This window comes from Vombatus ursinus, unplaced genomic scaffold, assembly GCF_900497805.2.
Source record: "Vombatus ursinus unplaced genomic scaffold, bare-nosed wombat genome assembly UNPS02014158.1, whole genome shotgun sequence".
In the NCBI taxonomy this organism is placed as follows: domain Eukaryota; kingdom Metazoa; phylum Chordata; class Mammalia; order Diprotodontia; family Vombatidae; genus Vombatus; species Vombatus ursinus.
This window is the reverse complement of record NW_020953936.1, coordinates 107,812-122,884: the sequence shown is the minus strand read 5'-3', so window position 1 is coordinate 122,884 and position 15,073 is coordinate 107,812. Positions and strand designations below refer to the sequence as shown.

The following is a 15,073-nucleotide window of genomic DNA, read 5'->3' as shown; positions in this document are numbered from 1 at the left end:
AAAGAAAGAAAGAAAGAAAGAAAGAAAGAAAGAAAGAAAGAAAGAAACAGTAAAACAAAATCAAAAGAATAAAAAAAATAGAAGAAAATGTGAAATACCTGATTGGAAAAATGATTGACCTGAAAACTAGATCAAGGAGAGATAATGTGAGAATTATTGGACTACCTGAAGGCCATGATTTAAAAAAAGAGCTTAGACATCATCTTTCAAAAAATTATCAAGGAGGGGCAGCTAGGTGGTGCAGTGGATAGTGCACTGGCCCTGAAGTCAGGAGGACCTGAGTTCAAATCCGGCCTGAGACCAAACACTTGACATTTACTAGCTGTGTGACCCTGGGAAAGTCACTTAACCCCAATTGCCTAAAAAAAAATCAAGGAAAGCTACCCTAATATCCTAGAACCAGAGGGTAAAATAGAAATTGAAAGAATCCATCAATTGGCTCCTGAAAGAGATCCTAAAATGAAAACTCCCAGGAGTATTATAACCAAATTCCAGAATGTGAGAAGTAAGAAACTATTATATTTCCATATAAGGAAATTGAGAGGAAAGTAGTTCTAGGTCAGGAGCTTCAAGAACTAGCTAAAATTGAGTGAAATTGTTTGATTACAGAGGTTGGAAGGAGGATAAAGGTTAAGCTTTACTTAGAGTGTGCATGCTTGAAACTTACCTGGGGAACATGTGGTGGGCATTTTGGAAAGTCTCGGACCTGTGCTGACTTCTACCAATGAAAGTCAGGTAGAAGGGACTTGTGGCCTGGAATAGGGATAAAAGGATTGCTCTGGCTTCTGTAGGGTGTATGCTCATCTCGAGTTCCACACCCGCTTCCTGCAAGAATTATATTAAAGGTTTCACTGCTTCATCCTGAGTCTGTCTAACTTACTGTGCCTATTTGGGCACCAGAGGTTATTTCCAACAAGAGCTCCCAGGTCAAGGAAAATATATGGCAATCAACTAAAAAGAAATGATTCCAATATCATGGGGTCAATAGTCAGGATAACACAAGATTTAGCAGCTTCTACATGAAAGGTTTGGAGGGCTTAGAATGTGATATTCCAGAGGAGAAAGGAGCTAGGATTACAACCAAGAATCACCTACCCAGCAAAACTGGATATAATACTTCATGGGGGAAAATAGATATTTAATGGAATAGAAGACTTTCAAGCATTCCTGATGAAAAGGCCAGAGCTGAATAAAAATATCTGACTTTCAGATACAAGACTCAAGAGAAGCATAGAAAGATAAACAAGAAAGAGAAATCATGAGGGATTCAATAAGGTTTACATTCCTTCATGGGAAGATGATACTTGTAACTCCTAAGAACTTTTTCCTTATTAGGGCAATTAGAAGGAGTCTACATAGAGGGCATGAGTGCCAGTTGAATACGATAGGATATCTAAAAAATAAAATTAACAGGTGAAAAAGAGGAATACACTGGGAAAAGGGGAAAGGGGAAGGTAGAATAGGGTAAATTATCTCACATAAAAGAGACACAAAAAGGTTTTTTACAGTGGAGGGGGAAATGAGAGAAGTAAGGGGAAGCACTTGAACCTTACTCTCATTGGAATTGACTTAAAGAGGGAATAACATACACACTCAGCTGGGTATAGATATCTATCTTACCCTATAAAAAAAAATAGGAGCAGAAGGGGATAAGAGAAGGGTGAGGGGTAGATGATAGAAAGGAAGGCAGGTTGAGGGAGGTGGTAGACAGAAGCAAAATACTTTTGAGGATGGACAGGGTAAAAGGAGAGAGAGATAAAGTAGGATAAACAGCAGGGGAAATAGAATGGAGGGAAAACATTAATCATAACAAAAAATTTTACAGTAAATTTCTTTCATAAAATCCTCATCTCTCAAATATATGGAGAACTAAGTCAAATTATAAAAATAAGAGCCATTCTCCAATTGATAAGTGGTCAAAGGATATGAGCAAGTAGTTTTCAGATGAAGTAATCAAAGCTATCTCTAGTCATACGAAAAAAATGATCTAAATCACTATTGAATAGAGAAATGCAAATTAAAATAACTCTGAGGTACCACCTCACACCTATCAGATTGACTAATATGATAGAAAAAGAAAATGACAAATGGTGAGGGGATATGGAAAAATTGAGACCCTAATGCACTGTTGGTGGAATTGTGAACTGATTCAACCATTCTGGAGAGCAATCTAGAACTATGCCCAAAAGGCTATAAAGCTATGCATGCCCTTTGACCCAGCAATACCTCTACTAGGTCTGTATCTCAAAAATATTTAAACAAGAAGAAAAGGAAAAGGACCTATATGTCCAAAAATATTTATAGCAGCTCTTTTTGTGGTGACAAAGAATTGAAAATTGAAGGGGATGCCCATCACTTGAGGAATAGTTGAACAAGTTGTGGTATATGATTGTGATGGAATACTATTGTGCTATGAGAAATGATGAACAGGATGATCTGCGAAAAACCTGATAAAACTTACATGAACTGATGCAAAGAAGAATCAGTAGAACATTGTACACAGTAACAGTAATATTGTATGATAATCAACTGAGAATGACTCAGCAATACAATAACCCAAGATAAATCTGAAGGATTTATGATGAAAAATGGTATCCACCTCCAGAGAGAGAACTGATAGAGTCTGAATGCAGATTGAAGTATACTTTATTTTATTTTATTTTTCTTGGGAGTTTTTTGGGGGGAATCTGTGTTTTCTTTTACAATGTGACTAATATGGAAATGTATTTTGCATTGACTGCATGCGTATAACCCATATCAAATTGCTTGCCTTCTCAATGAGGGAAGAAGGGAGGAAGAGAAAAGAAAGAGGGAGAGAATTTGGAACTTAAAATTTTTTAAATGAATCTTAAAAATTGTTTTTACATGTAACTGGGAAAAATAAAATTTAAAGAAATATGAAGAAAAAAAGGAAAATTTCTTCAACAGAGCTGTAAAAAAATGAAATGGATAATGGGTTCCTCCTCATTGGAAGTCTTCAAGCAGATGACCACTTTGGGGGATTTTATTTTAGGTATGCAGTAGACTAGTTGGTGACTGAGGTCCTGCCCAACTCTAAAATTCTGTGATTACATGACTTTGCTACTACCTGTAACCTCCCCTTTGTCTTCCTTTTGGTCACAGAGGTTTTTTTAAAAGGGAAGATTGAAGGGAAGAAGCAAGGCTGAGTTATTACCCTTATAAAAAATAAGCAAACAGGGATCTGGAGCAGATAGATGGGCCCAGGGTGCTGGATGCAATATTGGTAGAAAAATGAGATCCTGGAGTAGAAACAGGAAATTTGCATTCTGGGAAGAAATAAAGGGTTTTAAATGAAAATTAGGGGATCAAGAGGTGATGGTCCCTATAATAGAAAGAATGGCAGCTCTGGAATCATAGGTTATTGTTGTTTATCATTTTCAGTCATGTCTAATTCCTCATGATCCTATTTGGAGTTTTCTTGGCAAAGATACAGGAGTGATTTGCCATTACCTTCGCTAGTTCATTTTACAGATGAGGAAACTGAGGCAAAGAGGGTTAAATGACTTGCCCACAGTCACACAGCTAGTAAGTGTCTGAGGCCAGCTTTGAACTCAGGAAGATGAGTCTTCCTGACTCCAGGCCTAGCACTCTATCCACTGCACCACCTAGCTGCCCATTGGAATCATAGTTCCTGTGTTCAAATCCCACCTCTGATGCTAACTCCCAGTGTACCCTTAGGCAAGTCACTTACCTCTCTGGGCCTCAGTATCCTTATATGCCAAATGAGAGAGTTGGACTGGGAGGCCTTTGAGGTCCCTTCCAGTTCTAAATGTATGATCCTATGATTAATCATTACATAATATATAATACACATATGCATGTATGTATATGTATTCCTAGCCCTGGCCTCTTGTCATGGATTCAACTTGGACATCAAACATCCCATTATCTTCCAGAAGGATGTAGCTGGTTTTGGGCAGAGCGTGGTACAGTTGAAAGAATCTCGGTAAGTATTGCTGGATACTGTACTTTTCCCTTCATGGCTTTCTGGGCTCAAGTCCCATAAGTAGAGATGGGAGTGGGCTAAGAACAGAGGAGCATCATTTTGCTCCTTCCACCAGGGATACCTCGAGACTATCCTTTGTTGAGAATGTGAAACTATCCTTGAATGCTCAGCACCCTCATTCCAGGACAGCCCGAAGTGGTATTTTGGGGGGTTGGTTATGAGAGTAAGTGGGGGTGTAGAGACAGATAACATGTTGGACCTTAAGGTCAAGTTTTACCCCCACTGGCAGCTCTCCCAGCAACTAAAAGAATAATGCATGGGGGAAATGGAACAACTATGCCAACCTACTTCCCTACTTCCTTTTTTTTCTTTTTTTTGGCTCAATTCTTACACTGACCTTCCTAAGAAAGAGCCATGAACTCTAATAATGCCCTTTTTACCTTCTTGCATGAGTGCTAAAATTTTAATCATTGTATCCTCCATGGATATCTTATCTTTTCCCTTTCAACCTCTGATTACGTGCCGATATTCCCTCTATGTCCCCAGGTTTGTGGTGGGAGCTCCCTTGGTGAGGATTTCTGCCAACCAAACAGGGAGACTCTATGAGTGTAAATATGGTACTGGAAGATGTCTGCCCATCCCCTTGCAGAGTAAGTACCTGTCACCCTTGTTTTCAATTCTTACCTTTTCCATTGCTATCTGGTGTCTGATGATTCCCTGCCCCATTAATATCCCATTCTTGGTTTTGTCTTCCAGATACCTAAGTGATGGCTTTTTGCAGACTTTTTGGGGGGTTACCTGTGTATCTGGGTGAATTTCTCTTATTTCTGAAGCTCTGAGAATATTGTCTTCTCTGTTTGTGTTTTCTTGTCTTATCCTTGGTGGTTAGAAAGGAAATAAAAGGGTTATGGTAGGAATGTGGGTATAACCAGCCAAAAGGCTATAATGTAATCAGGAAGCTTTCTGACTGACTGAGAGCAAGCCCAGGATAGTAAAACAGACCAATGAGTTCAATCCAGAGTTTTTACTTGAACAAACATCAAATTGACATGGGGCTATTCATGTTTGAAGGAGCCCAGTATTCAAGGCTTAAAATGGATCATGCACCAACATCAGCCCTAAAGACTGACTAGAAAGAAGAGCTTAGAAATAAAGTACCACTGGGACCAGGACTATTTTGTTTTCTTTTATATATGCTTCTAACTACCTTCCCCTAGTCTGTTATTTCCAAATCTGTATATTTCCTTTGCCCTTGTAAAAAAAAATACTAGAAAATGTGCTCATGTGGTCTGGAGAGTGTGACAGTAGGTGATAGAAGGGGAGAGAGTTTCAAAGTTAGGGATCCCTAAGTTATGATGATGGTAGTAGGAGAGGGGAAAGATATATCCACCCTTCTGAACTTCCCTATTTCTTTGGAGGATACCACTGTCCCTCCAAACCCCCAGACGCAAAACCTCCAGAGTCATCCTCATGCCTTCACTTTCTATCACCCCACTTATCCAGTTAGTGGCCAAGTTTTGTCAATTATGTCTCCACACCATCTATGACATTTTGTCCCTAAACTCTCCTCACATGACTACCACTCTACTTCAGTCCCTCATCACCTCTCAACTTGGATTATTCCAGTGCAATAGCCTCCTCATTGGTCTCCCTCCCACAGGTCTCTCCCCACTCCAATCCTCCACCAGCTGCCAAAGTGATTTTCTTAAAGCACATATCTGACTGTGCCATTTCCTTGCTCAATAAATTCCTGTGGTTCCCTATTACCTCTGGGATCAAATTCAGCCTCCTCTATTTGTTATTCAAAGTCCTCACAATTTGACTTCAATCTACCTTTTTCAGGCTTATCATATGTATTACTCCCCTTCAGACATTCTTGAGTCCAGTCAAACTGGCCTTTTGGCTGTTTGTCACACATGGTGCTCAATCTCCTATGTCTGTGCTTTTGCACAGGCTATCCCCCTTTGTCTGGAATACATTTCCTTACTCCTGCTTCTTGGAATCCCTAATTTCCTCCAAAATTCAATTTAAGAACCACCTTCTAAAAACTCTTTCCTGATCCACCTTCCCCCAAAATATGTTTTTATATACATCTATACTTGTATTTATATTTACATGCATATTCTCATTTGGGCAGCTAGGTGGCCGCAGTTGATAGAGTCCTGGGCCTAGAGTCAGGAGAACTCATCTTCCTAAGTTCAAATCAGTTCTCAGACACTTACTAGGTCTGTGACCCTGGGCAAGTCATTTAACCCTACTTGCTTCGGTTTTCTCATCTGCAAAATGAGCTGAAGAAGGAAATGACAAACCACTCCATTATCTTTGCCAAGAAAACTCCAAGTAGGGTCACAAAGAGTCAGACACACTGAAACAACTGAATAACAATAACAACAACAACAACAACAAAATGTGTACTTAAGTTCCATGAGAGCAAGGACTGTTTCATTTTTGTCTTTGTATACCCAGCACCTGGACCAATGCCTGGCATGTAGTGGATTCTTAAAGAAATGATTGTTAGTTGATTGATTATACACAGCAGATCTCTGCATACAGGAAGCTAAGTCAGGTCAGAGATTTGGAACATCAGGAGATCTGGTTTGGGTTGAGGTTTAGAGTTCAGGAAAGAACAAGAAAGTAATGAAAATTAAAGTTCTGGGGTCAGGGACAAGGTCCTTAGAGTGGTTCAGAGAAGAAACTAAATTTCCCATAAAGTGACCCAGTTCAGTGAATCCTAAGGCCCAGGGCTGGACACTTCTTATGCTGCCCTTACTCATAGATGAGATGTTAACCCTCTTGTTCTTAAGTCCCCCACCTCCCTCCTTAAAATGAAGTTCCTCATCCACTTAGCTCCCTATACCCTGTTTATATGTGTGACTGTGCATATCTGACCATTTCTGCATGTCTGTGTCTCCCCAGTCCCCCAAGAAGCAGTGAACATGTCCCTGGGGCTCTTTTTGACTGCTGATACAGACTCCTCACAACTACTGGTAAGTTCCCAGGTCACAGGACAGCTAGGGTTCTGTAGGGTGGGAGGAATGGGGGACCAAAGGATACAATATCTGGATGTGGAAAAAGTTGGTAAATGGGAAAGGAATCATGTCAAGTCAACAAGCATTTGTTAAGTGCCTACTACATGTCAAGTACTGTGCTAAGCACTGGGAACACCAAGCCAAAAAAAAAAATCCTCTCCTTTCAAAGAACTCACAATCTAATGAGGGAGATAACATGCAGAGAACTATGTACAAACAAGTATAGATATGATAAATTGGCATTAATCTCAGAGGGAAAGCACTGAGATTAAGGAGGCCTGGGAAAGGCTTCTTGCTAAGAGCTTAGGTAGAATACCTTGACATAGGGGTCAGTCCCTTCCCCTCAAATCCATCTTCTCCCCAGGCCTGTGGACCTACAGTACACCAAACCTGCGGGAAGAATATATACATGAAGGGTTTCTGTTTTGTGCTGGATTCAAAGATACAACAATGTAAGACAATTCCAACAGCCCTACAGGGTAAGTCATAGTAAGGGTGACCATATTTTGGTGAATGATGACTGCATTTTTCCAAAACCAAAAATTGGGACATGTCTTTTAACCAAAAGTATTCTTTCTGTAGTATCTTATTACAAATATCTTTTCTTGAAACTGGGACCATTGTGGAAAATTGGAGATCTATGGTCACTGTATATATGAGAGGCACAAACCATTTATGTATTCTATATTCAATACAAGATACCTAGGTGTTTCAGCAGACAGCCCTGGGTCACAAGGAGTTCAAGTATAGGACAAACCTGTCTATATGTCTGGCTACTCTAGGACTCATCAAACCTAACTCTGGGAATCCAGACAGAGGTTCCTAGAGTCCAATGCCAAAGCCCAAACCCATACTCTTCATTGAAGTGCGTGGAAGGGAATTTAATATTCTGATGTCATGGTGGAGGAACTCTGGTATAGTAAGAGGAAACAGGGACTGGGGAAAGGAGTAGGAACTCTTTCCCTGGACTAGGAGTATTTATCCTCAAGGGCAAAGGTTCTGCTTTGGCCAGTGTTGAAAAGTCCCTACTCTAGGGAGCTACTGATGATTTGAAGAGTTCAAGCAGTAGGTATATATAAAGGTAAGGAGGAGATTACTGCATGGGATGGGAGGTTGGGTCTAAATTACTTCTAAGAGATCCCTTCCAACTCAAAGACCACCATGAGTCTATTTGGAAAGAACATTTTCTATCAGGAGACTTCACTGATCAATTTGTGACTCTTATGCCTCTCTCTTTTCATACTCAGAGTGTCCAAAGCATGAAAATGACATTGTCTTTTTGATTGATGGTTCTGCCAGCATTGAGTCCCATGACTTTCAGCAAATGAAGAATTTTGTCAGAGCTGTAATTGATCAGTTCAAAGAAACCAACACACAGGTGAGGACTGGGAGAGAAAGGTCTGATTTCCAATGTCTGAGGATCACAGGTGGCATGGCAGCTAAGTTTCATTTTACTATGAGAATGGGGATTTTCAGTGGTTGGATAGAGGATAGATGAATGATTTTCTGGGTTGAGACTGGAGAGCAGTAGAGGCCACTGCTACCTTTCCAACCTCTTCCTCTTGGTTTTTCCAGTTCTCATTGATGCAGTATTCAAACCTACTTAAAATACATTTTACTTTTTCGGACTTCCAAAAGAGCACCAACTTGGGAAAGCTAGTGGATCCAATTTTGCAGCTGAAAGGTTTGACCTACACTGCCACTGCCATCAGAAAAGTAGTGTAAGTCCCCTCCTTCTTACATATTCCTTTCACTTGGACCGCTTGCATCCTGGTGACCCACTGACTGCTTCACTCTCTCCCTAACCTCAAAGTTGGTGTTGTCCTATCTGCCTTGTCACCCTGCCAGTAGAACACACCTGGGGCCTGCTAGGAAAAAGTGGGACTGGGAAACAGTGAAAGTGCCAAATGAGGCAACTTTAAGTGCTGTGCTCTCCCAAGTCTTCCTGATGTAGGAATTAACCACTATGTTGGAGTATTTTACCTCCCCATGATTCAGGAGGAGCTGACCCGTGACTAATCCCAACAACAAGGGCTCAGCTTTGAACATGGATTTCAGGGAATAAGAGAGTAGTGACAGTTATTCTCTCAGGAATATAATCCAGTAGCCATTTAATAATAATAATAAATAACATTTATGTGTTGACTACGTGCCAGGCACTATATTAAGGGCTTTGCAATTATTATCTCATTGATCCTCACAACAACCCTGGGAGGTAGTTGCTATTATTATCCCCATTTTACAAATGAGGAAATGGAGGCAAACAGAGGTTAAGTGACTTGTTTGGGATCACACAGTAAGTGTCTGCAGCTAGATTTGAACTCAGGTCTTCTTAACGCCAGGCCCAGAGCTGTCTCCACTGCACCACCTATGCTTGCCTAGAAACTAAGGTCTGTGGGGCTAGAAAAGAAGAAAATACAGTTTCTGTCCTAAAGAAATTAACCTTAAAATGCTATAGAACACAAAGTAATGTCATCATCTAGAACTGGACATTTCTTAGGACTGCCTGTCCTCACTACCTCTCCTGTCCCCCCAAAACAACACTGTTTCACTTTTATAGTCAGATATTCTGGTACTATTCTCCGGAAGCCACTGTTACTCTTTTACTTTTTCTTCCCAACAAAAGTCATGTCTTTGTTCAGTAGGAAAAAAAATCTTCAAGAGGGTTTGTCCCTTTCTTTTCCTTGAGTAGAACTGAATTATTTCAAAGCTGGAATGGAGCTCGGAAGAATGCCACTAAGATCCTCATTGTAATCACGGATGGAGAGAAATACAAAGATAAGCTACAATATAAAGATGTCATCCCCCAGGCAGACCAGGCAGGAATCATCCGATATGCAATTGGGGTATGGGCCCCATTTTTCCTATCTATTGCTTTTCCCCAAAGCAGGATACTCATTCCCCTTTTAGAGAGAGGCATATCTTCCCCCTACCTTTGGTCCCTGCCATTGCTAACTCTGCCCCTTCCTGGAAGACAGCTATCATTCCTAAGAAAGCCCCATCCTTCAGTCGTGAGAGTCTCTCCCCATCAGACTCTGCCATTGTTTGCTGATAGCAGGTGGGAGACGCTTTTGAGCATGTCAGCGCCCGGGAGGAACTGAACATAATTGGATCAAAACCTGCAAATGAACATGTGTTGCGGGTGAATAACTTCAGTGCTCTAAAGAACATTCAGGAGCAGCTTCAAGAGAAGATCTTTTCCATTGAGGGTAGGTTGTAACCCTGGTTCACTGGCAGAATAGACTAAAGTTATCCTGATCCCACTTCTGACTCCAAATTCCATTTCCCTTTTTGGAACTTAAAACTTTTCCATCTCCTTCCAAACTACCTTTCCAGGTGCATCCCTTTCCTGCATTCTATGGTCCAGCCAAAATGGCCCTCTTGATGTTCCTCACATATGACAATATGACTCCCATTTCCATGCTTTTCCCCATACTTGGAATGCACTCACTCCTCATTTCCTTCCTCTTAAAATCCCTAGTTTCCTTCAAATCTTAGCTCAAGTTCCATAACCTACAAGAGACCTTTTCTGAGCCCTCCATGTGCCAAAGACTCCCCTCCCCCCCAAAAAAAGTTATCTTGCATTAATTTTGTATGAGGTACTTGATGGCAGAGATTGCCTGATTTCTGTCTTTGTATCCTCAAAACCTAGTACTGTGCCTGACACTTAATTGACACCTAATCAGTGTTGATTGATTGATTGATTGATTGCTCCAGTGCCAGTCCCTAGCCCTGGTAGATTTCTTGTCATTACCTGGTCTCCTCTGACAAAAATCTGGAAGTAGTATTCACAACATTTGCTTCTGAGAATGAAATACCAGCTGTCAGCTTCAAAGCTTGTCCTCCCCACTCATTTTCAGCCTTTAAAGTTTCCAGGGCCTCTCAGAATCAGGTGTGTTATATCCCCACAGGTACTCAGTCTGGAAGCAGTATCTCTTTCCAGCATGAGATGTCTCAGGCAGGCTTCAGTGCTGCCCTTACACCTGTGAGTGAATCCCCCACTAAATGAGGGTTATGTGGAGATGGGAAAGGGAGGGGGGAATTACAAGCAGGTAAGGGGGAGATTTAAAAATAAAGCCATGGCCATGACAGGTGCTTCTTTTGGGGATAAGGTATTTCCATTATCTCAACACCTTTAGATCTAACATATTTTCTGGTCTCAGATGGGACCAGTCCTGGGAGTTGTAGGGAGTTTCGACTGGTCTGGAGGTGTCTTCTTATACTCCCCAAATCAAGGCCCTGTCTTTATCAAGACATCCAAAGAGGACATGAATGATGCTTATCTGGGTAAGGAAAAACTATGAAAGAAAAAAAAAAGAGAGAGAATGGGGAGTGTAGGGTGGGAAGAGAAAGCTCTTGTGTCTTCGAAGAGAACTGCTTCCCTGGATGCCCCCTCCCCATCCCATCAGGGGAGCAGAAGACAAAAGGCATGAGGAACTATAGGGATCCACAGGGGCTTTGTCTCTTCAGGTTACTCTACTATGGTAGTCATTTGGAATGGAGTTCAGAGACTTGTCCTGGGGGCCCCTAGATACCAGCACACAGGAAAGGCTGTAGTCTTCACCAATGTTGGTGGCACCTGGGAGCAGGAGGCTGAAGTCAAAGGGACACAGGTAAAGAACTAAGAGCCTGGAGTTATGAGGAAGGAGCAGAGGGAGGAGACAGAGAGAGATAGAGAAGAAACATGAGCGAGAGGGAGAGCCAGAGATGGAGTGTGAGTATGAGTATGTATATATGTGTGTTTTCTGGGGACTAAGTGGACTTTGGAGCTCCAAGGAAGAAGGCTCTTGAATTTGGGGAAACAGAATCACAGTGGCTCTTTTCTTTGGAAGAGAGAGGGCAATATAACTTCAGAATCTGTCATCTCAGGTAGGATCCTATTTTGGAGCAACCCTATGCCCCATTGATGTGAACAGAGATAACAACACTGACCTGATCCTCATCGGAGCCCCCTATTACTATGAACAAAAACAAGGAGGCCAGGTGTCCATTTGTCCCATACCTCGGCAGGTAAGGGAGTTAATGGGGGATAGGGAGTCTGGTTCTTGGGTGGGAATGAGTATCTAAAGTACATGGTTTGAAGATTACCTGAGTTTCACAGCTTGTCACAATTTTCATTTTTCCAGAGGGCCAAATGGAACTGTGAAGCTGTTCTCCGAGGGCAGGAGGGGCACCCCTTGGGCCATTTTGGGGCAGCACTGGCTGTAGCAGGGGACATGAATGGGGATGAAATAACAGATGTAGTAGTAGGGGCACCTGGGGAGGAAGAAAACCAGGGAGCCATCTATTTGTTTCATGGTGTGTCTGGATTTGGTATCAACCCTTCCTATAGCCAGGTAAGGCATGATTCCCAGACATATGTCATCTCAGAATTGGGAGGGATTTTTGAGGCCAGCTAGTCACCTTCACATTGACAAAAATGTCCAACAAAATAGGCCAAAACTCTAGGCATTTGATTAGAGACATCATTAATTCAGCATGATTCAACAAACATGTCTTACGTGCCTACTACATGTACTTCGTGCAATATGCTATGCATTACATATTGTGAACTATATTAGAGGCTAGGGAAGCAGAATTCATGAAAAAAAAACTAAATAGGTTCTACCTTCAGGGAGCTTACATTCCACTGGGGAAATATCAATACTCTTTTGATCTGAGAGTACATAATTCAATTCAGTAAACAATTATTAAAATTCCCTACTATGTAGAAGAAACTGTGCTAGGTGCTGGAAGTATATTAAAAATGACATAGTTCCTTCCCTCAGGGAGTTTATGTTCTGTGACTAGGAATATTACATGGACACAGATAAGTGTATTACATGATCCAGACAGATTTGATAAAGAAGAGGCCACTTTTAGCTGTAGGAATTAGGGAAGGTTCCCTGGAGGAGGTGGCACCTAAGATAAGCATGGAAGGAAAAAAAAGAATTCTAAGAGGCAGAAATGAAGGCATGGGAGAGAGCCTATGCACATGTGCAGAAGCAGAAGTGACATATCAAGTTAAGGGAATTGCTAATAATCCGGTTTAGTTGTAATGGAGAATGGAAAAAGGAGGATGAATATGAAATGAGTCTGGAAAGGTAAATTGGAACCAGATTATAGAGGGCCACTGAACTTCCCATGATCTCTGATCTTACTTCAATTTCACTCCCAGAGAATCAGTGGTTCCAGCCTTTCTCCCACACTCCAATATTTTGGGCAGTCACTGAGTGGGGGACAAGACCTCACTCAGGATGGACTTGTGGATGTGACTGTGGGAGCCCAGGGACAGGTGCTGCTGCTCAGGTGAGAGAAGCCCCCACCCCCTTGCCTTCTGTTTTCCAGTCACCAATATACTGCTTTTAAACACCTTACTCTGCTTCCAGAACCCCTGTATTCTGTTCTCAGTCACTGTTTTATATCCCACAGGACATGTCCAGTTCTGAGAGTTGACGTGTCAATAACATTCACACCTCCAGAGTTGGCAGTATCTACATTTGAGTGTTGGGAAAAGGCTACCAACCAGGAAGCAGGGGCTGCTGTAATCTGCCTCACGATTTACAAAAGTATTCCAGACCAACTGGGTGAGTCTTCTACCAACAGATCTGGCAATCTCCATCTCTCTATACTATCATTCAGCTCCTCACTAACGTAGAAATCCTTCTCTAGACTGAGGAGTTCCAGACTCAGTTATCTCTGCTTTCTGATTTCACTTTCAGGTGATGTCCAAAGCTCTGTGGCTTATGATCTTGCTCTGGATGCTGGACGCCTGAGTCCTCGTGCCATATTTGATGAGACAAAGAACTGGACACTAAATCGAATTAAAACTCTGGGACTAGGGAATCACTGTGAGAATGTGAAACTGCTGTTACCAGTGAGTCTAGAGTAGAATTTCTGGATTTTGGAAGGAAAGGGAAGTGTTGAGGAAAGCACATTTGAGGAGCAAAGCACTTGCACTCTGGTTGGAGGGTGGGTGAAGGTGGTAAAAGATGGAGAGTAGGCACGGGGAAAAAAGAAGGGCCGAATACTTGGCACCCAAGAAAGGTTAAAGGCTTGGTAAAGCAGAGGTAATGGCCTCATGTGCACAAGAAAGAATGAAATAGAGACCATGCCTCAATTTGAAAAGAGAGTGAAGTCAAAGGAGAGATCAATAGACTGAGGGCCAATGTTCCTCAGTTCATTGATGTTCATTCTTTCTCAGTATTGTGTGGAGGACTCAGTGACCCCCATCAGTCTGCGCCTCAACTTCTCTCTGGCGGGACAACACATCCCCTCATCTGGGAACCTCAGACCTGTTCTAGAAGTGGGTTCTCAGGACCTCTTTACTTTCCATGTGAGTCTTTAATATATGCTCAAGCGTCTACAGTGGCTTGTTTTTGCCCACTTATTGAATCAACCCAAAGTTCCTCTGCCTGTTATTTAAGGTCTTCCATAATCTGTTCTCCATCCTACACATCCAAACTTATTTCCTGCTATTCTGTAAAGTAGATTGTCCTTAATGTGCCATCTTGTGCTTCTCTCCCGGTATGTCCTTCTTAGCCTTTCTGGCTATCTAAATCCTACCCATTCTTCAAGGTCTAGGTACTTCCTGAAGCTTCCCCTTAACAGCTCTAGTCTATGTTGATTTCTCCCTCCTCTGAAATCCTGTTGCACATAAAATAAGTACCAAACTGTTAAACACTAGTTCCCTAATTTTTTTTTTCAGTATCTGTCAGTCTTTTCTTCCAGTTATAAGATTTTGTCATCAAAATTATAACTAGGAATAGAGCAATGGTGCTTTGTACCAGTCTGCGAACATTCTGTGGGGGATGTTCATGTTCTGCTGTCCTAATTTTTCCTCCATGGCTTGCTGGCTCAGTACTTCATAGTCTTCTGCAGACCCTCTGTCATGAAGTGCCATGAAGGTTCAGCTCTCCTGCCATTCCATTGCCACACTTCCCATCTCCAATCTTCTCCTTCTCCTCTTCCCATTTCCAATCCTGGGGGAGAGAGTCAGCTATAGATTGCTTGGTGGAACTCCTCAGTATACCCACTTTGGGAACTTTTTACAATCACACACACACACACACACACACACACACACACACACACACAC

The 15,073-nt window shown here is 41.8% G+C and overlaps 1 protein-coding gene across 3 annotated transcripts in view; it reads left to right on the top strand.

The window, feature by feature from the left end:
- ITGAD (integrin subunit alpha D) overlaps positions 1-15,073 on the top strand; it is a 30,033-nt gene that overhangs the window by 5,483 nt on the left and 9,477 nt on the right. For 2 of the 3 annotated variants that reach the window (XM_027859048.1, XM_027859046.1), the window contains exons 2-18: positions 3,862-3,967; positions 4,514-4,617; positions 6,884-6,954; positions 7,361-7,475; positions 8,244-8,374; positions 8,572-8,717; positions 9,689-9,842; positions 10,052-10,205; positions 10,908-10,981; positions 11,160-11,283; positions 11,467-11,609; positions 11,866-12,006; positions 12,123-12,332; positions 13,154-13,284; positions 13,408-13,562; positions 13,698-13,852; positions 14,180-14,311. In XM_027859048.1, the coding sequence (XP_027714849.1) occupies positions 3,862-3,967; positions 4,514-4,617; positions 6,884-6,954; positions 7,361-7,475; positions 8,244-8,374; positions 8,572-8,717; positions 9,689-9,842; positions 10,052-10,205; positions 10,908-10,981; positions 11,160-11,283; positions 11,467-11,609; positions 11,866-12,006; positions 12,123-12,332; positions 13,154-13,284; positions 13,408-13,562; positions 13,698-13,852; positions 14,180-14,311 (2,246 nt within the window). The remainder of the gene's footprint in view (positions 1-3,861; positions 3,968-4,513; positions 4,618-6,883; positions 6,955-7,360; positions 7,476-8,243; positions 8,375-8,571; positions 8,718-9,688; positions 9,843-10,051; positions 10,206-10,907; positions 10,982-11,159; positions 11,284-11,466; positions 11,610-11,865; positions 12,007-12,122; positions 12,333-13,153; positions 13,285-13,407; positions 13,563-13,697; positions 13,853-14,179; positions 14,312-15,073) is intronic. The other variant, XM_027859047.1, reaches the window with a different exon arrangement.